The 24,405-nt window shown below is 32.4% G+C and overlaps 1 protein-coding gene and 1 non-coding gene across 6 annotated transcripts in view; one reads left to right on the forward strand and one right to left on the reverse strand.

The window, feature by feature from the left end:
- The window catches only part of LOC106716961 (segmentation protein cap'n'collar-like), an 88,915-nt gene extending 71,078 nt beyond the window's left edge, over nucleotides 1-17,837 (forward strand). For all 5 annotated transcript variants that reach the window (XM_045685419.1, XM_045685415.1, XM_045685417.1 and 2 more), the window contains 11 exons: nucleotides 885-984; nucleotides 10,752-10,829; nucleotides 11,037-11,148; nucleotides 11,779-11,872; nucleotides 12,460-12,562; nucleotides 13,059-13,153; nucleotides 13,427-13,541; nucleotides 14,655-14,744; nucleotides 15,696-15,826; nucleotides 16,666-16,839; nucleotides 17,617-17,837. In XM_045685419.1, the coding sequence (XP_045541375.1) occupies nucleotides 885-984; nucleotides 10,752-10,829; nucleotides 11,037-11,148; nucleotides 11,779-11,872; nucleotides 12,460-12,562; nucleotides 13,059-13,153; nucleotides 13,427-13,541; nucleotides 14,655-14,744; nucleotides 15,696-15,826; nucleotides 16,666-16,839; nucleotides 17,617-17,775 (1,251 nt within the window). In that variant the 3' untranslated portion in view covers nucleotides 17,776-17,837. The remainder of the gene's footprint in view (nucleotides 1-884; nucleotides 985-10,751; nucleotides 10,830-11,036; nucleotides 11,149-11,778; nucleotides 11,873-12,459; nucleotides 12,563-13,058; nucleotides 13,154-13,426; nucleotides 13,542-14,654; nucleotides 14,745-15,695; nucleotides 15,827-16,665; nucleotides 16,840-17,616) is intronic.
- A 6,338-nt stretch (nucleotides 17,838-24,175) lies between these two features.
- Trnav-uac lies at nucleotides 24,176-24,248 on the reverse strand. The gene has a single exon. It is a non-coding gene; the product is annotated as a tRNA-Val (tRNA).
- Between the last annotated feature and the right edge of the window lie 157 nt (nucleotides 24,249-24,405).

Consider the following 24,405-nt stretch of genomic DNA (forward strand, 5'->3'; position numbering starts at 1 on the left):
AATGTTCTCTTTTTGTGCATCTCCTCCTTCGTTGATTGAGGGTAGACAACGCATCTGCAATTGTGAATGTCTATGGGCAGCGGTCGCTTCGCCATTTCGGTGAATTCACATTTGCTACCTTGTAATATAAAAAAAAGAACGAAGTTAAGGAGATTTTTTTTATCATAAACAAAATCGAGATTTATAAGATTGTAATAAAGTTTAGTTTCAATTTGCAAATATGCAAGACTAGCTGTCACCCGCGACACCGTCCGAGCAAAATTGAAAAAAAAAGTAGTGTATGTGTTTTTCCAGATTTTGTTCTACATCTGTGACAAATTTCATTAAGATTTTTTGAGTTGTTCTGGACATTCGCATTTATTAGTAAGAAGTAAAAATAAATTCTTGTATCGATTGTATGTGGCGATGTAAAAAAAAATCAGCTCACTCTAAGTCCCCACTGAGGGGCTCGGAGCCTACACTAAGTTAGGTATGACTAGGGTGGACTTCACACATATCATTGAATTTCTTGAACGTAAGAATGTTTGAAAATGTACATATATAAATAGAAAACACATTGGTACATAGCAGGATTCGAACCCAGGACCTGTAGATTACAAGTCAAATGCTTAATCCCTGATATAGCCACTATACAGAAGAGTACGTCAACTAAAAATTCAAACTAAGACACTTTGTTATCTATATATGTATATAAAAATAAATCGTGTTAGTTACACTATTTATAACTCAAGATCGGTCGAACTGATTTGACTGAAAATTGATGTGCAGGTAGCTTAGAACCAGGAAAAGGACATAGGATAAGTTTTACCCCGTTTTCTATTTTTTATTCCGCGCGGACGGAGTCGCGGTTAAAAGCTAGTAATTAATAAAATTTCTTGTCGTAGAATTCTGGGGCAGAGATGGCACCACCTAATCAAGATGGCTTCCTTCAAGCCATACTCAATGATGAAGACCTGCAGCTGATGGATATGGCGATGAATGAAGGTAGGCGTTAAAATATTAATTTGTCTCCTAAAAATCCAGGATACACAACATTGACCAGATCCACGCTGAATTGACATATTGGCTTCATTAGGGATCTGACCTCCCTGTGATCTTTGGGAAGGTCTACATCAGGAACCCCCAAACTATTTAGGACAAGTGACTCATTTTCGAAAAAGAACTGTTACCTCAGACCCCCAAAGCCAAATTACCTACTTTTAAGATCAATTATTATTATTTTTAATTCTGAATTAAGTCAATAGAAGATAGAGTGAGAATTAGCAATGCTTTAAGTTCGACTAACTGTACTACTATGACTCTTAAGAGAAATATACGAATTCTATGACACCTAATCCGTTTAAATCGGTGCAGTCGTTTAGACTATAGAAGATAACATTATCAACTCACTATACGTCCCCCCTGAATCTCAGAGTCTACACTAAGTTAGAGATGACTATGTCATAGTCAACCACAGTCAAGTGCGAGTTGACTTCACACATATCATTGAATTTCTTCTCAGATATTTGCATTACGATGTTTTCTTGCATTACATTGCAATGAAATTCGATTAAACGCCTAAATTAAATAAATAAAGTAACAACGAATTCAATATTAACAGCGGCTTTAACGATGTTTCTTTTTCAAATTGTAAGATAAAGCGAACTTATAATATAAAAAAAATCTAGTCCATCACGTCCTCACTGCCCTAAGTAAGACTAGACCTCAGTCAAGCCGCACTGTCCTAAGCACGCACAAACATACGTGTCTCACCAGATATGTGTTTTCCTTGAACGTAAGCATATAAACATACTCCTCTGTTTTTAGGACTGTAAAAGTAATTAATTAATAATTATTCGAAGTACTTTTTATTCCTAATCTATATATATAAAAGAAAGTTGTGTTAGTTACACTATTTATAACTCAAGAAAGGCTGAATCGATTTGACTGAAAATTGGTGGGCAGGTAGCTTAGAAACAGGAAACGGACATAGGATAATTTTACCCCGTTTTCTATTTTTTTATTCCACGCGGACGGAGTCGCGGCTAAAAGCTAGTATCCTATACTTATCAAATTATATAATATACTTTTATCACTTAAGGTATTTCAATTTGATAATTTTTGTCATCAAGAGTGACATTTTGCGAAACCTAGTTACTCGTAATGTATCAATGCGTTTTTAGATTTACATATGTACATTTATCTGACGTTCAATCTGCACATATATGAGAAGAAATTCAATGATATGTGTGAAGTCAATTCGCACTTGACTGTGGTTGACTATGACATAGTCATCTCTAACTTAGTGTAGGCTCCGAACCCCTACAGTGGGTATTAAGGAAGTTTCTGTGTTCGTACTTTGTATTACTAAACTAGTGGACATTTTCTAAAGTAATTTTATTTATAAAATACAAATATTAAAATAGAAAGATGTAAAAGATTTAAGGAAGTTTTTGCTTGCATTAAGACACCATATTATATTATTCGCGCGCAATTAAAAAAAAACTTATTAGTAGCCTATTTGTTCTACACTATGTTTTATATCCATGCCAAATTTTATCAAGATCTGTTAAGGCGTTCTGGAGATACATTCAAACATCCATCCATCCATTTAAACATTCGCATTTATAATATTAGTAAGATACTAGCAGTCGTATGCAAATTCGTCAAAATGTAGTCTAAAATATGCGCTTACGCATTAACTATCTTGTCATAGTCGCGTCAAAATCGGTTCCGCCGTTTCGTAGGTTAACCGGAACTAGCGTTGCCAGGCGTGTAGATAAAGCTGGACATAGGTAAGCGTTTTGATTGCGTGTCCGGCTAAAATAAACGGTTTTCCGGCTTTTGTAAGGCTTTTTACATTTCCCAAACGAGAGTGTACCTATTAATACTGAGACAAAATCCTAAATAATACAGGATGGACATCCTTTCTACCCAAATGTCCGGCCAAATTGGCTGGTCTGTCCAGCTAGTAGGCGACCTGGCAACCCTAATTAGAACAAACGCGGATTTGCGGACCGACTGACAATAATTTTAAAAACTTTTTACATTCAGGTAAAGCAGTTTTATTAATGTTGAAAGATAGATAACTTCCAAGGGCTTCTTATCTTTACTTATCTCATTATTTCAACATTGAATTACTATTACAGACATTACAAACAGTTTAAAGTCCAATCATGTGGGTATTAAAATATATTTCTCGATAACGTTACTGGATTCTATTTCATTTGTTTGTTGTATTTTTAATTTAAAAATTCTAATTTCGAAAACGCATACTGGCTTTTAATCAATTTTTAAAAATCGAATCGAAAATTGTTCCATTTTCGAAAATATAAGAAATTATTAAAAAAAAATTATTTCTTTCTAGCTGTCGCCCGTGCGGAATTAAAAAAACGTAATAGCCTATAATGCCTATAATAATTAGCCTATAATAATTAGCCTATGTGTCATTCCAGATTATGTTCTATATCTGTGCCAAATTTCAACAAGATCCGTTGAGCTATTCCGGAGATTACCGTGGTAGACGCCAGCAACAACAACATCTGTTGCACGAATTGGCCTCGCTCAGTGAAATACCACGACCTCACAGAAGACAGGCGTGAAGTGGAAGTAATTCCAAGTACAGTCTGATGAGTGTTGTGCCGGAGTCCTAATTTAAGGCTTCTTTCCCTTCCCACCCTTTTCTTATAAGGAAAGGATGGGAAGGGAAGGTGGATTTGATGGAGGACGAGATGGATAAGGAGGTTAAATATTCTCTTTTTGTGCGTCTCCTCCTACGTCGATTGAGGTTAGGCAACGCATGCAGGCAGCGGTCGCTTCGTCATTTCGGCGAATTCATGTGGCCGATTGCTCGTTTACCACCGTGTAATGTTAAATAACACCTTCAAACAAACATCCATCTAAACATTCGCATTTATAATATTAGTAAGATTGTATTTTTAACCGCGGATTTCCCCAAAACACCATTCATATCGTGTCATATTTTCATCTCTATTATTCTGTTTGTAAAAACATCTCACAAGTCGTAAACGTGGTTATAACACAAGACGTAATATCAAATGTTTGCACAAATGTTTGCCTTTAATAATGTGTAAATACTACGTCATATATATTAAATAAAGTATGCGTGTCTTTATGTCCACGTTTTATACTTACTAACTAGCTGTTCTCGTGCGGCTTCATCCGTATGAAAGTCCATTAATTTTTGTTACAAAGAAAAACTTTATTTTATTGTTTAAATTGCGTTAAACTTTCTATCACAAATGCTCAAATGACAACGAAGTCCTTCTTAGATTAAAATTACCTTTATTATGTAATTTTTGATTGGATTGCAATTGTAGTCCTTTTTTCGTATATTTTTTTTCAATTTACTTAACCTATAAGTTTATTCACGTAGCAATATATAGCTTAAATCGTGTCGTGAGTATAAGGCTTTTTATTCGAAAATATGCCGCTACAAAATATATAAAACCTACTTAGGCATGGAAAATGTAACACATGACATAGAGCTACAGTCTGACAAAGATTTCGGGGCCATTTGTGAGCGAGGCTATAAGCTATTGATTTAGTTTTACTTTTTCCTAATGGGGGCATAGTTTGTATAAATAATTTGGCGGCCCAAGGTCATAAGTGCGCTGCGCAGTGATCTAAAACTGAGCCGCAAACATCTTATATATAAAATTCTCGTGTCACAGTTTTCGTTCCCGTACTCCTCCGAAACGGCTTGACCGATTCTCATGAAATTTTGTGAGCATATTCAGTAGGTCTGAGAATCGGCCAACATCTATTTTTCATAACCCCCCCCAATTTATTTATTTTTAACTGCGCGCGGACGGAGTCGCGGGCGACAGCTAGTAACTATCTATAATTTGGTTTTTACATGAATCTTCCATGTCTAAAACATTATTATAATTTCTTTTTTTATTAATGTTATTTTCAAATATTTAAATTGTAGATTTTTTTCTGAACACTCCTTATCTTTTTGTACACGTTACATGTTTTTTTATCTGTACAGATAAAATATATTTTGCAATTCATAACGTATCGTGAAATATCAAATTTGAAATAAACATATCGAATATGAGTTTGTATTATTTTATCGATGTTATCTATTTGACCCAACATTCGTCATTCAACAAATTGTTTAGTCATTCACCGCCATCGTAGCAAACGGCCGCCAAAATGGATGGCGCTGTTCGAATATAAATCTAGCTTATATTATATTTACTTTGCTATAGATAAGCTTTTATTTGCATTGCAAGATATTTAATTACCCGCGTTGATTGCATTCCGCCATATTTAGTTACGCGTGCTGTCAGTTGTCACGTTTTTTATTTTTAAATTTGTTTTTTTATTCATTCGTGTTGTGGTCAAAGGTTGTGTTGCGTTCGGAAATTAAAAAGTTTGTCTTAGAATAATAATTATTATTATTTGTTTGGTTATCGTTATTTATCAAAATGGGAATTTTTTCTTATGTCTACAGATTATTTGTGATGCAAAATATCTTTGAAAAGTGAACAATATTGTGTGTGATAAACTTTTTTTTTTAAATACAAAGACTTTTTAAGTGCTGTGGACAATTTTTGGTTATAAAATTATTTGATTTTATATTGATTGTTAAATTTTAAAGTTTTTTCATCTGTCTTTTTTGGACATTTTATTTTATTGTCAATTAAAAGCCTACATATGACATACTTTTTGATTAAACGTATGGTGAAGTCAAGAAAGGTGCATAGTTCCGATTGCTGTTTCTGCTTATGCCGATTCTGTTGTGCTTTAAGAAGACAAAGAACTACTTGCGATTCTCTAACAAAAGTCCCTGTATCTGTTCTTAAAAGATATAATTTCTGTCTCTGGTCTTTTAAATATAGAATAGAATACGATTCAGTGATTTGAGTTTTTCCACGCAAAAGGAAATACGGGCAAAGTCTATTTTGGTAGACCAGATAAGGTAATACCGAGACAAAGGAAAGTCGAGTGGTTTGTTTAAAGAGGTATTACGACTGAAAAACAAGATTTATTTGAAGTGATTAACTATATATGTCGAGTAATAGAAATTTCCGAACGAATATAGCAACGTCACCGTTCAAAAATCGAATGAAAAATGTTTGTAAACAATAAAATTTGGTAATGGATTAACCCACCAATGACGTATTAGATAAAGTGTTATCTTTCCCCTTCTTTTATATTGGAAATGATAAAGTCCAATAATGATATATTAATCGTGGCCTAAGCGGCTTCAAGTTCTGCAAAAAATGCTGTTCGATTGACACGAAATCAGTTGTTACCAGACTGCGTATTGATAAACTATAGCGAAAGAGAGAAAAAAAGATAAATTCGTACTAAGGATTGCAGAGATAATAAAAGATTAAAATGGATCTGTCAGTTACACACTATCCATATCCGGCGCCATCTTACTACCCTATATCTCCATATTTAAATCCAGTTTTATATCCGGACTATCTCAGTTCGTACTATAATTTATATGATGGTAAGTTTTTTTTTTTATAATTTTTGAGATAAAATTTATTTATATTCTGTTAAGATAGTGGATGACATTTACTTTTCTCGCGTCAAAGTAAATTATGACGCCACTAGCGCCGCTCTAACAATTACAAAAATGTGTTAAAAGACTAGTGCAGTTCTTTCTTGTTATTTTTCTTTTATTAAATTTTTCATGAATAAATAGGTTTTATATATGGGAACTTTTTTAATATATGTAATTTAAAATATCCCAATTAAGCATAACTTATCATTTATGTATATATGTATGCTATATTTGTAAAGTCTTACTAATATTATAAATGCGAATGTTTAGATGTATGTATGAAGATATCTCCGGAATGGTTCAACAGGTCTTGATGAAATTTGTCACAGATGTAGTACATAGTCTGGAAGAAAACATAGACTACTTATTAAGTTTTAATTCTGTTAGTAATGATAAAATTAGTACAAAGTTCTATATTCCATTTTAGACCTTTTTTATTAGTTACGCGTTAGAAGTCATTGCTTGGAAATAACAGCTCTCGTTTCACCGCTACAAACCACTAGCGCCATCCTAACCTGCCCATGTATATAAGTGAAGAGTTGCACAAAGGTTTTCAAAAAAATTAATTATGTTCAATGATCTGCTAGTCAATATTGACTAGAAATGGGTAAATTGTATCTGTAGAACTTCACTGTAAAGATAATTGTATTATATTGCCATCCCTTCCATTATCTTTGACTTAACAGAGAAAGGAATATGTATTAAAACAAGTGCAGTTGTATTTTACCGCAATGAGTAAAGATACAGCTAATAAAGGTATAATAGAAAATAATCTTATATATAAAATTCTCGTGTCACGGGGTTCGAACTTGAACTCCTCCGAAACGGCTTGACCTTCATGAAATTTTGTGAGCATATTCAGTAGGTCTGAGAATCGGACAACATCTATTTTTCATAACCCCCCTCCCCCATTTAGTTTTTTTTTTAACTGCGCGCGGACGGAGTCGCGGGCGACAGCTAGTCTTATATATAAATTTCTCGTGTCACAATGTTGCTTCCCGTACTCCTCCGAAACGGCTTGACCTTCATGAAATTTTGTGAGCATATTCAGTAGGTCTGGGAATCGGCCAACATCTATTTTTCATACCCCTATTAAGTTTTTTTTAATTGCGCGCGGACGGAGTCGCTGGCGACAGCTAGTATAATATAAAAACTTCGGAAGTCTAAAATTTGTGTTAAATAATTATGTAAGAAACATATAATTTCGTTAATGTTGTTAAGACTTTAAATTTTTCCATAAGAATATCATCATGACAAAGCAATAAGTAAAATAGTACATAATATTAAAGTGTCATGATGATGTAAGAAATTATTTTTTGATGATTTTGGATCGTTTTTCATTCAATCAGCATTACTACGTAAAATTAAGTTGACTTATCCGCGAGGCATTAAAAGCAAACTTAATAAGTAGGCCTATGTATTTTTCCAGACTATTTTCTACATCTGTGACAAATTTCATCAAGATCTGTTTAGCAGTTCCGGATGTATCTTCGAAGAAACATCCATCCATCTAAACATTCGCACTAAATAAGCGTTCAAATAGAACAAAATAATGACAGCGCTTTTAAAACGCTAAACTTGTGGCATGCATTTTGAGCTCTAAGCGAACGAAACAAGGATGATTTTAAAGCGTTCATCGCTCGAGATACGTTAACGCTGCGTTAAAAAAGCGCCCGTCCGAATAAGCACTTTGGGTTAATAATAATTTAAGTTCTAACCTACTAAACAATCAAACTTAAGTAATTGAGAAAGCTTTAAGTAAGACTCTACATTTTCAGTCACTTTTAATCTCTATGTGAGATCCGTGAACCCAGTTTCATGTGTTGATCTCTGTTAGGAAGAAACAAAAATCCATTCCTTGAAGTCTTGCTGAGGTTTGACTGAAATGGCTATCTTACTTCGTTTAAAACATATTATCTCTGTTTTGTTTGAAATTATGTATTCAGACACCCATTGTTAATCTATGCTGTAATTATTGTCATCCGCCATTTTGTGAACGAACTTGTCGATTTCGCGTATGAACAAAATATTATACATCACGATGATTGCACAATAAAGTAAATGTAAACATGACTATTGTACTTAGTTGTATGTACGAATTAGTAATGACTATATAAATTCATATTACATAGTGTTGTTACGTTAGCAATTTTTATATTACACACGTTAATATTACCTTGCTCAATATTTTGCATTTATCTATCTCTAGATACTTGTTCCCTTTTTACCTTCTTGACTTTATTCCAAAGTAGTTGTTGCTTGAGACTGCTTTAAAAACTTGATAAGTAAACTATGTGTTCTTTAAGGCTATGTTCTACATCTGTGACAAATTTCACCACGATCCTTTGAGCCGTTCTGGTGATACAAACAAACATCCATGTAAACATTGACGTCTCTTTCATATATAGAAGTTATGTCCCACTCTGAAACTGTCATCTAAGCGTAGCTTATGAAAATGGCAAATTATAATAACTTTAAAAAAAACGCAATACAAAGATATGATTGTTGTATAATTTTGCAAAAGTATAATATCCATACCAAACTATTAAATGCAGTTTTTTTCATAAACATTTAGAAATAAGATTTTTTCCATTTCTGAAAAAGTTGATTTTTAACTTACCGGAGTCTTGATTCTGTGTAAGGTTCCGAAATGCGGTCTTGACAAATTTTTGGTGATACTTTAATGGTAAAATATACTCTTTTTAACTTGACAGCGGGCATAGGGTTAAATCGTGTGTTTGTCTAGCTGTATTTTTGGTGTAGTACAGATTACGTCTGGGTAGTGTAGGTAGTGTAGTGGGTAGTATATGTATAATGAATTTTCTTTTGTATGTGGCTGTAAAAAAAACCACAGCTAATAGTTGCTATATTTTTTGTGAACAATTACATTTGTTTTTTTTCAATGTTCAACATTATCACGATGTAGATAATTTATAAAGTTTAAAGTCCAAATTCCAAAATTTTTGCATACCTTGATATTCTAGTTATCACCGTGGTAAAGCGTGTTGTTAAAAAAAAACTTATCTGTGGAAAATACAGTTGATAACAAATATACTTATCATACAAGTTATTGAATGAATATATTTTCTTAGTATGCCATTCGGCTTAAGATATGCACCTCGGGGATTTCAGTAATGACTAGAAACTAGATATTTCCATATTTTTTAACTGTTAAAATCTCTATATGTCACTCAAATTTGATTTTCAGGTTTATTTTGTGTAAGATAATAGAATAAGTTCCGGTCTTAAAACACACGAGAAGGTGTCAATGTATAGGCTACTTTCAGTACTAACTCTAACTAAATTATGACGGATCTCTAGACCCTCCCATAAGTATCCACAGTACCATAAGAATGTTTTACTGTAGTTGAATTGTCATGTTTTTTTACCTGTAGGTTTAAAATTTTGTGACACAGCAAATCTTTTTAGTCGTCTCTCTTACTGGCCTAGATATGTTTGTTAATATGTAACTGATAACACACTGTACTGTCCTAATGATAAGACTTTAAAAAATCATCATAAACTCGCTTCAACAGTATTATATATTGATAATGTTATCAAGTGTCGAAGTGATATTTTGTCGGTCATTCTGATGGAAATTATTTCTTACTTATCTACACAATTAATAAAATAATGATGGATGTAGTATTTAAGAGAATTTCTATATTTCCCTTCCCATCCTTTCTTTATATTATAACGTTAGGGAGGGAACGTGGACTAAGATTAGACCTCTGTCAAATACACTCATCACGTAACGCGGAATTGACTCCACTTTATGCCTGTCATCTTTGTGGTGGTGTATTTGAGCTGATCGACCCGACTCATTCATGCACCCATAAAATATGCTATCTACCACTGTCACTGTCTGAAATAAATATAATAATAATAATAATAATAAAGCCATTTATTTCCATACAGATAAACACAAAATTAAAAAAATGAAATAAAATGTACAAAGTAACTTACTTCTATTTGCAATTTTTTACAATTCCTTAATTTAAAAAAAGATTTTTTTTTCTTTTAATAAACTAATCTGTAGGAACCCCTCTTCGGGTAAAGGCCTCGTCCAAAGACGCCAACGAAATAAAGACAACAGCCGGCACTTCCTGGGCACAGGTGGCGCAGGATAGAGAGAAATGTTATAATTACAACTTTATTTGTGTGGTTTTTTTGGTTTTCCTTGTAAGTGTTTGATGCTATATAAGTCTATGTTTATTTGTTCCAGGCATGTACACAATGCGAATGTTGGATGGAGCTCCTCACATTCCGCCTCACAACCACTCTCATATGACTGTGGTGACTGGTATGTTTAATTACTTAATTCACTAACTTCAAACTGGTCATTCTAGAATTTTGATGACTGGTAGCGGTGTTTGAAACTCGAACTAATAATAGAAGTAAAATTAAATTTCTCTTCTTTTGAACATAATTTAATCAAAACAATTGTTGTTGGTCCTTCGAGTCTACTTTTTTAAATATAATTGATTTTTTTTATTCTTATTATTAACAGAACGTGATTCTGCATCGGACAGCGCGGTGTCGTCTATGGGCTCTGAGAGAGTCCCTTCTCTGTCTGATGGAGAATGGTGTGATGGCAATGATTCCGCTCAAGAGTTCCACAGGTATGTACCAAAGTGTTATTGGAACGAAGTTCCTTATCGCGCGTTGTGAAAGGGGGCTAGACGGAAAAAATTCTTACGAAAAGTTGTCACGACACTTTTTGCTATAGTAAGTATGTTAACGACGAATGAGCGCTACTTCACCATGGCAACGACGTGACAATATATAACGAAAATTCATAGAAATAAAATGTACTTCTTGTGAAGACTTAAGTTTTTTATTCATAGAATAAACATTGGTTCCTTCACTAATTAATAGAAAGGAACTTCGTTCCATCCGGGTGTCCCAACACACCTCTCAAGTTTTTTGTTTTTTATATATAACATACAGACACTCCTATTTTATTAATTGTATACTCGTACATTAGTTTTGTCTGATTAATGGTAAAGTAATGATTATAGTAATTTTACATATTTTAGGGGAAAGGATTGACAAACTATCTGATTAATTATTAAACTAGTTGTCGCCCGTGGCTCCGTACGCAGAATTAAATAAAAAACTTAATAAGTATACTATGTGTTCTTCCAGACTCTTGATGGCAATAAAATGTATATTAATTAATTTCAATATTTGTTTTTTTAAGGTTCTTTTTTAAACTTTTATAGAATTGTTAATTTTCACTTATTCCTCAGTTCAAAATTCCGGCCGTACGATGCTGCGTACTCCAGAGAGAGATCTCATCCGCCGCAGAAGAAACATCATATGTTCGGCAAAAGATGCTTCCAGGTACTAGAACATAGAAAATCTGATATTTTTGGCAAAACATCTGCGATTCCTCTGGAATTGCAGATGTCCATGGGCGTCGATGAACACCTTGGTGTTCCCGCTGCATGTTTGACCCTTCTCTTAAAAAAAAAAATACAATATTTAACAGTGGTAGATCCCGCAACAACAATATTTGTTGGGTGCACGAATTGGCCTCATCCGATGAAGTACCACGACCTTACAGAAGACAGGCGTCAAGTGGAAGCAATTCTGTGTACAGTCTGACGAGTGTGGTACCGGAGGCCTAATTTTAGTCCTCTTTCCCTTTCCACCCTTTTCTTATTAGGAAAGGATGGGAAAGGGAAGTGGTGATTTGGCGGAGGAAGGGACGCATAGGAAGGGAAAATATCCTCTTTCTGTGCGTCCAGTTCTCCGTTGATTAAAGGTAGACAATGCATCTGCATTAGCGGATGTCTATGGCAACGATCGCCTCGCTATTGTGGCGAATGGCTTATGATATAAAAAAATATATATAGCTATCTTCTTCCTGCGCTTTGTTTAATATCTTATCTGTTCTTTTTCTTTCATGTAATGAAATTTACTTTCAGGAGCAACCCCCAACAAATCTGGAGCCATTAACTCGCACCCCCAGCTCCGTTAAATATGAATGCCCTGAACAGACTTATCATCACGACTTACAAATGCATAATAGTAAGTAGACTTAGAACTTAATATTACTTATTACAATGGTCTATATCTAGAACTGTTTTATGTCGAAATTCTCAGTAAGTCTATCTAGAATTTTTTTTGACTTTGTAACTGGAACTAAATGTTTTTTTTTTTTCTTGATAGCTTGTATTTCAAAAGTAAGAAAGTAGTCGTCGTAGAATTGGGCTGAAAGGGGAATGGGCAGCTGCACCCCCCACTCCTAAAGACTAAGGTGCCTACTTTGTAGGAACAAAGATAACTAAAAGCATTCTCTTCGGAATATTAAAAATAATTTTTACTAGTAGCACCCTTTTGATCATCAGCTGACGTAATTCTTAGTATATTTAAGTTAGAAAGCTTATTCTGCTATTTATTGACTTTTTCAGTCAGTTTTGTTAATTTTTCTCTAAAGAAGTATTGAAAGTTCTTCTAAAAACTACATTTCTTATCAAAATACCGTACATTTTGAGGGTATTTAAAAAGTTTAATTCTTCAACAGTAGATTACAGCGGTCGTCAGATGGCGCCGCATGCGCCTGCAATCCAGCCCAGTCTAGACTTGAATGCGGCACATTCCAGTCATACCTTGTTGCAGGTAAATATTTCTAGTGGACATTTAAATGTCAAATATGAAAGAGATGGAATATACATACGTCCTATAAGTGTGAAAGAGATAGATATGAAAGAGATAGTGTAATATAAAACATATAGCTTTTGGTCGTAAGAGACAACTATATCTACTTCATTTAAGTAGGAAAGAGACAGAGTAAACGATCAAACCCGAGTCGTAGTGATATGTTAGACAAAGACGTAATATACGTATGTTGTATAAATGGGAAAGAGATAGACATGTTTAATTTATCAACAGTCGAACGTATCGAGTCCCGGTCGTTATGGAGTTAGTGGAGAAAGAGTTCGTCACAACCACACTTACAGCGCACTCGAACCTCCCACTGAGAGACATGTCACTAGAGATAAACGAGGTTAGTACATATAACACTGTTTATTAGGCAAAACTTGAGAGGTGTGTTGGGACACCCGGATGGAACGAAGTTCCTTTCTATTAATTAGTTAAGGAACCAATGTTTATTCTATGAATAAAAAACTTAAGTCTTCACAAGAAGTACATTTTATTTCTATGAATTTTCGTTATATATTGTCACGTCGTTGCCATGGTGAAGTAGCGCTCATTCGTCGTTAACATACTTACTATAGCAAAAAGTGTCGTGACAACTTTTCGTAAGAATTTTTTCCGTCTAGCCCCCTTTCACAACGCGCGATAAGGAACTTCGTTCCAACAACCAATTTGTACTTCTATAACACTCTTTGGATCAATACCAATCGAATGACACCTCATTTGTCAAAATATGTTTAGTAGTTTAGGTAACAGAAGGTAACAAAGTAATAGATATAACACATTTTTATCCACCGAAATGGTGAAGTCACTACTGTCCATAGATAATCTCAATTGCACATTTATTACCATAGACGTAGCAAGAGACGTAAAGCAAGAGAATTTTTCTCTTCCTTGTGTCTTTCATTAAATCCCCTTCCATTTGTAAGAAGAGTGGGAAGGGAAAGAAGATTTAAATTAGGCCTACATAATGCATACTAATAACATACATACGATAAACTTTACCCTTTTTAACAGTCGGGTAATAATTTAAATCAGGGATTCACAAACTATTTTGAACAAGTGACCATCTTTTCCAAAATAAACTGTTACCTCAGACCCCCAAAGCAAAATTATCTACTTTTAAGATCTATTTTTTTTTTTATTCTAACTTAGGACAATAGAAGATAGAGTGAGAATTAGCAATGCTTTAAGTTCGATATCGACCATTTTGGGAATCCCTGATTTAAATATCTTCAGATAGTTACATATTGTTTTATCTTTTTATCTTTCATTTACTTTTCATCTTCTTTATATCTTATATTATCTCTGTATGTACGGACATAGATCTCTTTCAACTTCCTCAATTCCTTTTTTAATGTTGTCTTTCTGGACGTTATTTCGTCTATCCATCTTTTTATTAGTCATTTCTATCCATTTATAAATGTAAATATTTACATGAGGTAACAAAGTATGTTTACAGTTCGAAGGTTGACAGACGGTAGTACATCTGACGGTGGGTCGACAAGTTCACAGCATCTTTCGAGAGATGAAAAACGCGCTAAGGCACTGGGTGAGTGTCGAATAATAATTTTACATTCTTAAATGGCTTATTTCTTTACTAGTTGTGCCTGTGACTTTGTCCGCGTGAAATAATGTCTTTGGGTAGCATTTTTAATGACTTAGGGTAAATATTTTACTTTAAAATGTTACAACAAAATATAATAAACTTAGAAAACATTCACATAAACCGAACTAATTATCTTTCATATTCCCTACTGTTATTTTGCACTCTTGAAGCTAATTTTTTTACAAATTTTGAATGTCATATTTATAATAACAGCCTAAAAAATAACTTTTAAGTGTAAAAATTACGATACTAATAAATTTCCACCCCCATTTTCAACCTTTTACAACCCTTTTTTAGCGTTAAAAAGTAGTCTATGACCTTACTCAGGCTCTAGCCTGTCTGTGTACCAAATTTCATTTAAATTAGTTGAGTAGTTTTGACGTGAAAGCAAGACATAAAGACAGAGTTACTTTCTCATTTATTATATTAAGTAAGGAAGTAAAGATTACATTAATAGTATATTTAACAATATATTGTAAAATATAATAGGTATATATATATACCTATTATATTTTACAATATATTGTAAGAATGCAGAAATGATAATATATATATATATATATATATATATATATATATATATATATATATATATATATATTATCAGAAATATCATTTGAATTAAACTTTAATATAAAAACAAGGAGATTTTTTTTTAAATTTTCTATGTAACGAATAAAGTCAATTTCTTTACCATTCTAAAGGTACATTATCACTAAGTAACATAGAGTATATTCATTACTATAAATTGATTCGTTTCGAAAGCTCGACTCCAAATGATAATGTGACGATTTATAAGACGTTACCCACAAATATAACCTTCAAACTTGAATCATATTTTTATACCTTTTATATACATTACTTATGTATTATATTATATATAATTATCAACAGGTATACCGTTGGAAGTTCATGATATTATCAATCTGCCGATGGATGAATTTAACGAACGTTTATCCAAACATGATTTGAGTGAGGCACAACTGTCCCTTATAAGGGATATACGTCGTAGAGGCAAGAACAAGGTATGTTATAGTTAACACCCGCGACTTTATCCGATCTAAATTAAAAAAAAAACTAAATTAGTAGTCTATATGTTTTTCTAGATTATGTTCTACATCTGTTCCAAATGTGTTTAAGAGCGTCGGTGGCTCAAGAGTTAAGCACTTGACTTGTAATCTGCAGGTCTTTGGGTTCGAATCCCGCTATATACTAATGTGTTTTTCGGGTTTCGATTTACATATGTACATTTATCTGACATTCTTAAGATGAAGGAAAACATCGTGATGTAAATATCTAAGAAGAAATTCAATGATATGTGTGAAGTCAACTCGCACTTGACTGTGGTTGACTATGACATAGTCATCTCTAACTTAGTGTAGACTCTGAGACCTTTAATGGGGACGTACAGTGAGCTGATGATAATTATCTGTGCCAAATTTCATCAAGATCTATTGAGTCTTTCGGAAGATACCTTCAAACAAACATAAACACAGAAGACAAGCGTGAAATGGAAGTAATTCCGCGTTTCGTCTGATGAGTGTGGTGCCGGAGGACTAATTTTAGTCCTCTTTCCCTTCCCACCCGTTTTCTAATAAATAAAGGATGGGAAGGGGAAGTGGATTTGATGGAGGAGGAGATGCATAGGAAGGTTAAATATTCTCTTTTTGTGCGTCTCCTCCACCGTAGATTGAGGGTAGGCAACGCATCTGCAATTGCGAATGTCTATGGGCAGCGGTCGCTTCGCCATTTCGGAGAATTCATGTGTCCGCTTGCTCGTTTGCCATTTTGTATTATAAAAAAAACATCCATACATCTAAACATTCGTATTTATAACATTAGTAAGGTGACTTAACTCTTGTAGGTTGCAGCTCAGAACTGCCGCAAGCGCAAGTTAGATCAGATAACTTCATTAGCTGACGAAGTACGTACAGTACGAGATCGCAAAGCGCGCACTCAACGCGAGCACAGCGCGCTGCAAGCGGAGCGACAACGCGTCAAGGAGAGGTTCGCAGCACTCTACCGACATGTGTTCCAGGTCAGTGTTGCCATACGTTAAATAATATAATCGAAAAATATGTAATGATAATGCTGGTAATGTAATAAGAGGAAGGATTATTTATAAAAAATAAAAATCTAATGATAGTGTTGCCAAGTTATAAACCGATTCCATAATTGATTAGTTGCTATAATTAAACTTAAAATTAACATTAAATTTAGTTGAAAATAAATTCTTCACGAGGGGGGAGCTAAAATAGAGCATACCCCCCCTACTTGTGATGTTTCATGATTTTATCGGGAACCTTTCCCCATTTCGAAACGCACTTGATTAATAGACCCTTATAAAGATATAAAAACAATGATCTCTTATTTATTTCATAGAATTATTTGAAATACTAACTTTTGCACGCAACTTCGTTCGCGGGGAATTAAAAAAAGACTGAATAAGTAGTCTATGTGTTCTTCCAGACTATGTTCTACATCTGTGACAAATTTCATCAAGATCTGTTGAGTTCTGGAGATAACTCCATACAAACATTCATCCATTTATTCATACATTCGCATCTATCTTTATACATATAAAAGAAAGTTGTGTTAGTTACACTATTTATAACCCAAATCGTTCGAACTGATTTAGCTGAAAATTGATGGGGAGGTAGCTTAGAACTAGGAGACGGACATAGGAACTTTATCTTGTGTGCATTTTTTTATTCCGCGCAGACGGAGTCGCGGGTAAAAGCTAGTTCTCATTAAATCTAGCTAAAAAAATAATCTATTTGCTTCTTTTTTAATAATTTTAATAAATCTATTCTAGAACCTTCGTGACCCTGATGGTAGACCATTATCATCAAACCAGTACTCGCTGCAACAAGCCGCTGATGGTAATGTGGTTCTGGTGCCGAAGATGCACCACGACCATCACATGAACAGAACTGATGATGACATTGACAGGAAGACGAAGCACTACGAATGAAACTGGTTTCTTTTTTACATAAATAAATGAATTTTACAAACTTGTTTTACATAACAGATTGGATTTTACAATTTGAAATTGAATTTTACATTTATAAATTGAGTTTTACATTTATAAATTGGGTTGTTTACATCTTTAAATTATTTTTACGGATTGAACAGTATCAAAGTCTCTAGATATCTAAAAACAGTAAGAAATAAAGCTTTTTGATATTAATTTCCTAAAAAAACTGTAGACAACTTTTTGATACATTTATAAATGTCTTTTTAGATTTTAGATTCACAAAATTAAATCTAATTAAAAGTGTCTTGTCTAACTGGTTGGATAATATATTTGTTGGGATCACCAAATTAATTAGAACTCTATTCCATTCATAGCTAAAGACTTTCCGCGTCACAAAATTTTAATTATTTTTTAATTTATCCGGCATTTTATAAAATACCAGTGATCATAAAAGATTATATTTTGCTATATGCAATAATTTTTAACCAGTGTTTTCTTTTTAATTTCTTGTGGTGAAATTTAAATAGACTTGAAAAAATCGTTATTTTTATATAAATGTGATAAAACAACAAATTTCCATTTTTTTCTTTTTTTTATAGTGTGATTAGTGGTTTTTTTTTGCCTTATATATAAAAAGAATTTTCCAGAATTATAACGAACGAAAAAAAAAATTCTATGCGTGTACGAGATATTTGACTGAATAAAGACGTCACATTGATTTTACGTAATTTTGAAAAGATATATGTCGTTTAAAAGAGTTTAGAAATATCTAAATTTATATACTCAAGTCTATGCACTAAATGGATAGGTAGAGATGAATAAAAAAAGAAAAAAAATTTTTTTTTTTTTCAGTTTTTTTTTTATTTTTGTTTGTACTGAATATGCTCAGAAACTACTGAACTGATTTGAAAAATTCTTTCACTGTTGTAAAGCTACACTATCCTAGAGTGATATAGACTATATTTATTACTAGATTTTTTTTTATTCCACGCGTACGATATCTTTTTATATTTCTAGGTTAGTAATTAATATTCTTTCAATGAACAAACATTTAAACAATTCGTGTGTAAAAAAAACTCAAATGACATATTTCTTTTCGAATTAAAAAATTTCATTAAAAAAGAAGTGACTGATAATTTTTTTTACCGCATCCGCGAAATTGTGCAATACATTATTCTATATTTTTACTATAGCATTATGTATATAGGTTATTTTTTTTTCTTAAATTAGGTAATTGACTTGAATGCCAGTTATTTTTACTTACAAAAAAAAACTTTTAGGTCTCAAACAAGTACAAAATTAAAAAAAAAAATAATAAAAATGTATTAAAACTTGTGCTGTTTTAATTTAAACGTAGGTAAAGATATATGATTATCTCTTTTTTTTTCTTTGGAAAAACAGAAATGGTGATTTTTTCTACTTAAATACCTCTAAATGGAGTATTTGGACTAAAATGAAGCAAGAAAAAAGACCTCCGAAGGCCTTTATCCGGAGGTCCTTATGGTCAATTAAATTACGTAAGTTACATAAAAAGCCTAAGTTTATTTTTTACATTTTACGTAATATTATAATTGGTAGTGACATTTATAAAACATTTAATAATATTTTTTTAACAAATCTTTAAAAAATCTTGGTTGAAATTTTTTTTATAAACGTTATTAATTTTTTTTTACTAAATTTTTTGTGATTTTTTTTTCATACAAATGACAGTAAAATTGTCTTACGATTAAACTTGTATGAAAATACTCCATCTAGAGGTATTTTTTTGGTTGTTATATTTTGTGCAGTGAAAACCCACAGTTATATTTAATTTGGAATTTCATACAACTTGTATAAATTCTAATAAAAAAAAAAACTATTCACTAGATATATTTAACGCCTTTTAAGTTCACTTTCAAACGTTTTGTACATTTAAAAATTATCGTATTTAAAAGAAAAATATTTTAAACAAATACACAGAACTTTAACAATATATTTTTTTAATAAAATTGATTGCAAAATAAAATATCAAAATTCGTATCAAAATTACCGCCTTATATTTGACAGATGTCAAATGGAAATTTTAAAAAGAAAAGGCAAAAGTCTATTTGACATTCTGCCAGTTTTTTTTTTAAATTGAGATTATAAAAATACAAAATTATCACTTGCAAAGTTTTATTTAATTCTACTTGTGACCTTATAAATAATTTTTGTATGAAGAAAACAAAAAAAATTAAAGATTTTTATTTTTTAATTGCAAATTAGTTACCTCACCAATTAACTGGCAATAATGTTAACTGTGTGAATAAATTTTTCTTTGTATACGATGTGTGTACAAGTTTTTTTATACGCATAGAAGCATAGATATAACCTTAGTATAGACAGCTTTTAAGAAAAGATAAGTAAAAAAAAACAAAAATCATAGATTATTTATAAATAAATCGACTTAAGTAGGCAACGGGTACAGCATTTCAGTTAAGTTAATAATAATGCTTAGTCTTTGCGGCTGTGGGATTTTTTATTATTTCGCCGGCGATTACAAAACTAAATACAATCGAACTTGAATAAGCAAGAGTCTAAGGAACCTTAATATCTTTCTCGCTTGTAGAGGTTCTCCGAGTTTCTCGCTCACAGAGGTTTCTCGCTAATTCAGGTTCAACTATATTTATATTATTTATATGTAAGATATGATGAACCCGACATGCATTTCAATATTAAGTCAAAATAGTATTTTTTATGGTCCAAATAAAGTTTTTTTTAAATTCTTTTTTCACATATATTTGGACAAAATACAATAATAAAGTCTAAAATCCCAAGAGAGCTTAATTACGGTAGAAGTTTAATAAATACATTATATGCTGATAAAAATTCCTGGACCACGAACATCATTTTGTATATATTTACAAATGGTATATCATTTATACTAAATGTATACAAAATATAACATACAATAAATTAAAAATAAATATTCAATAAAGCGTAATAATAAATAAAAAAAAACTTGAGAGGTGTGTTGGGACACCCGGATGGAACGAAGTTCCTTTCAATTAATTAGTGAAGGAACCAATGTTTATTCTATGAATAAAAAACTTAAGTCTTCACAAGAAGTACATTTTATTTCTATGAGTTTTCGTTATATATTGTCACGTGGTTGCCATGGTGAAGTAGCGCTCATTCGTCGTTAACATACTTACTATAGCAAAAAGTGTCGTGACAACTTTTCCTAAGAATTTTTTCCGTCTAGCCCCCTTTCACAACGCGCGATAAGGAACTTCGTTCCAATAGTTTTTTTTTTTTTGTATATTTTATGGTTATTATTTCATTTATAAGGTTTATTATTAATTTTGCTGTTGATAGCAAAATATTTTACGTTATTTTGAATCATACAATTTTTAACTCTAACTTTTCAGGATTATAATCAGGAAGTTAAAATGTGAAACTGCTTTTTTTAACTGAAAAAATTAACCTAATTAATCCAGTTTGGTTTTTATTTAAACTTAAGCTTGCCTTAATCATTCGCCGGCGAAATTTATAGTAACTTTTGTTTATTTAAATTTATGTTCTGTAAAAATATTTGCAACGGCTTAATTAAATGGCGAGATACGTTAAATGAAAACTTTTACGAACGTGAAAATTGACAGAGCGCACATTCGTACGAGCGCTTTTTAAACGCAACGTTAAAACTCTGCGTTTGCGCTTTAAAATCATTCTTGTTCCGTTCGAATAGCGCTCAAAATTGGAATACTGCGCGTTAAAAAGTGCGTTTTAAATCGCTGCCTTATAATATAGATGGAAATTAATTCATATTATTCGCACTTTTTTTTAAGTTGCGATAAAAAAATTGTAAATTCACGATTAATAATTAAAAAAAAACTTACTAATAATTGGTAATAACTGTTATCAAAGTTTACATTTTGTAGTAAGTGAGAGTCCAGAGAACCGCGATATTTTTCTCGCTTATAGAAGATTCTCTCTAACCCGAGTTTCTCTCTTAAAGAGATTTCTCTCTAACCCGAATTTTTCGCTTAAAGAGATTTCTCTCTAACCCAAAATTCTCGCTTAAAGAGATTTCTCTCTAACCCGAATTTCTCGCTTAAAGAGATTTCTATCTAACCCGAATTTCTCTCTTAAAGAGATTTCTCTCTAACCCGAGTTTCTCGCTTATGGAGATAGTCCGTCGGTATCGGACAATGACTCTCGCTCGCAAAGGTTTCTCGCCAATCGAAGTTCGAGTGTATTTATCTTTGTTGGCCGTTGCAAATAATATTTTATAAAAAAAAGTTTTTTGAACTGTCTCGTTTGGAAAACAACCGTTTATTATTGTAATATATTATTACTTTATAAGTTCATTTTTTACTTGTAACAAGCCAGTTAAGTATAGTGGTTAAAATAGTATAACATAGTTGTTATAAGTCTTAATAAAAAAAACTTTACAAAAAGAAGATATTGTTTAATTTATCTCTTGCGATAATTTAAAAAAGAGCGTCGATGGCTCAGGGGTTAAGCACTTGATTTGCGATCTGCACGTCCTGGGTTCGAATCCCACCATGTATTAGTGTTTTTCGATTTACATATCGAGGGGTGAAAGGCTATTTGTTTTAAGCGACATTTTTTGCGATATTGACTTATATATATATATATATTATATATTCAGAATCAGAAAAATTCCCTGATTCCGAATATATATATAAGTCAATATCGCAAAAAATGTCGCTTAAAACAAATAGCCTTTCACCCCTCGATATGTACATAAATCCGATGTTCTTAAGATGAAGGAAAACATCGTGATGTAAATATCTGAGAAGAAATTCAATGATATGTGTGAAGTCAACTCGCACTTGACTGTGGTTGACTATGACATAGTCATCTCTAACTTAGTGTAGACTCTGAGACTCATTGGGGACGTATAGTGAGCTGATGATAACTTAAAAGGGATATTTTAGTAAATCACACTTCATCAAAATCCAACAATGTAACCTTGTAACGACGTACATTATTTTTTTGAAGTTAAATATTTTCAAATTTCGTTTACATACCCATTGTAAAGATGTCAATTGAACGTAGTTACAATGTTTTGTCTTTAAACTTTTTTTTTTAAGCACTAAGGATGTTACAAAAAAACTAACAACAATCGTGTTATGAAATAACTGAATTCGATGTAAATAAGTCTGAGGTGGATATTGATTCATTCATTTTATTCGATATTTTTAAGCATTATGAAACTAAAACTGATATGTCAAATGTGAACTATTAAAGTGGCCTTGCTGTAGTCTGTACGGAAAGATAATAGGTGTGACGAAAAACGGAACTAACATTAAGATAGTAATCCAATTCAGCCATCTGTAAAACGTCAAAGTTTTATATTGATACGGATTTGTTTGTTGTGATTTCTTGCGGTTTTTTGTATTTAATAATGTCTAAAAGGGGTAAAATCTTACACAGATCAACAACAAAGCATTACTGCATCCTCAAATATAAATCCTATTCACTTTCTGCACAGACTATATACCATGATTTCCACTATTACTAGTCCAGTCGCGGAGCACGAAGAATTTCGTACAATGACCTCTTTACCTACTGACAGTAGTCACAAACATTTTTGTATTTAGTGCGGTTTACATGAATTATTTGAAGGAGAAAGAAAATTTACCAACTTATGAAATATAGTTATTATTATTATATAAATCATTTATTTAGATTTTATATTACAAGTAATAAAAATCTTAACAAGAAAAAAATCTTATTAATCTTAATTCGGCATAAAAAAATAAAAAATCAGAATCCGATTCCTCTGTATCGGAGTAACTGCTTTCCGAAGACGTCTCGCCTGTCACATTTATTACAAAAGAACAAACCTTATAGTCTCCAGTAAAAGGTTTACAATCCCTGAGGACGGCGGCCATTGTATCTGTGCGAGCGAGACTCATTGTATTTACGCGGGAGTGACAGAGACAGGTAATGACAGTTCAATGTACGAAATTTTTCGTGCTCCGCGACTGGACTATAGTTCTTGTCTATATCTGCGGGTGGACAAGGAGTTGACGAATGCGCTTTACTTTTAATAAATGTGGGTAAAGTAATTTTTAATAACTAGCAATCGTCGTTGATTCCGTCCGCGCTGAATTAAAAAAAAAACTTAATTAGTAGCCTATGTGTTCTTCCAGAATGTTCTATATTCAAGCCAAATTTCATCAACATCAAGAAGTTGAGTCGTTCTGTAGATACGTTCAAACAAACATCCATCCATCCAAACATTCGCATAGTAAGAAGAGAAATAACAATAATAAACAACTAAACATATAAAATGTACACAAGTTGTTTTTCTTTATTTTTTTAAGCATCGACTAAGTTATTTTAGATGTAATTTTCAATACATTTTTTATTTATGAATGAAGTATTTAAAATGAGAAAAAGGTTATGATTCCGGCCAGGATCGAACTGGCGGCCTTCTGCGTGTAAAGCAGATGTGATAACCACTACACCACGGAACCCCGTGACATATGATGCGAAATTTTGCATTTTGATTAGCGGTAAAACTTTGAAAATATGGATTTATATATATTAATTGTCATCCGCAACTCTCTCCGCGTGGAATAAAAAACTTAATAAGTAGTCTATGTGTTCTTCCAGACTATGTTCTACATCTGT

This window comes from Papilio machaon, chromosome 29 (genome assembly GCF_912999745.1).
Source record: "Papilio machaon chromosome 29, ilPapMach1.1, whole genome shotgun sequence".
Taxonomy (NCBI): domain Eukaryota; kingdom Metazoa; phylum Arthropoda; class Insecta; order Lepidoptera; family Papilionidae; genus Papilio; species Papilio machaon.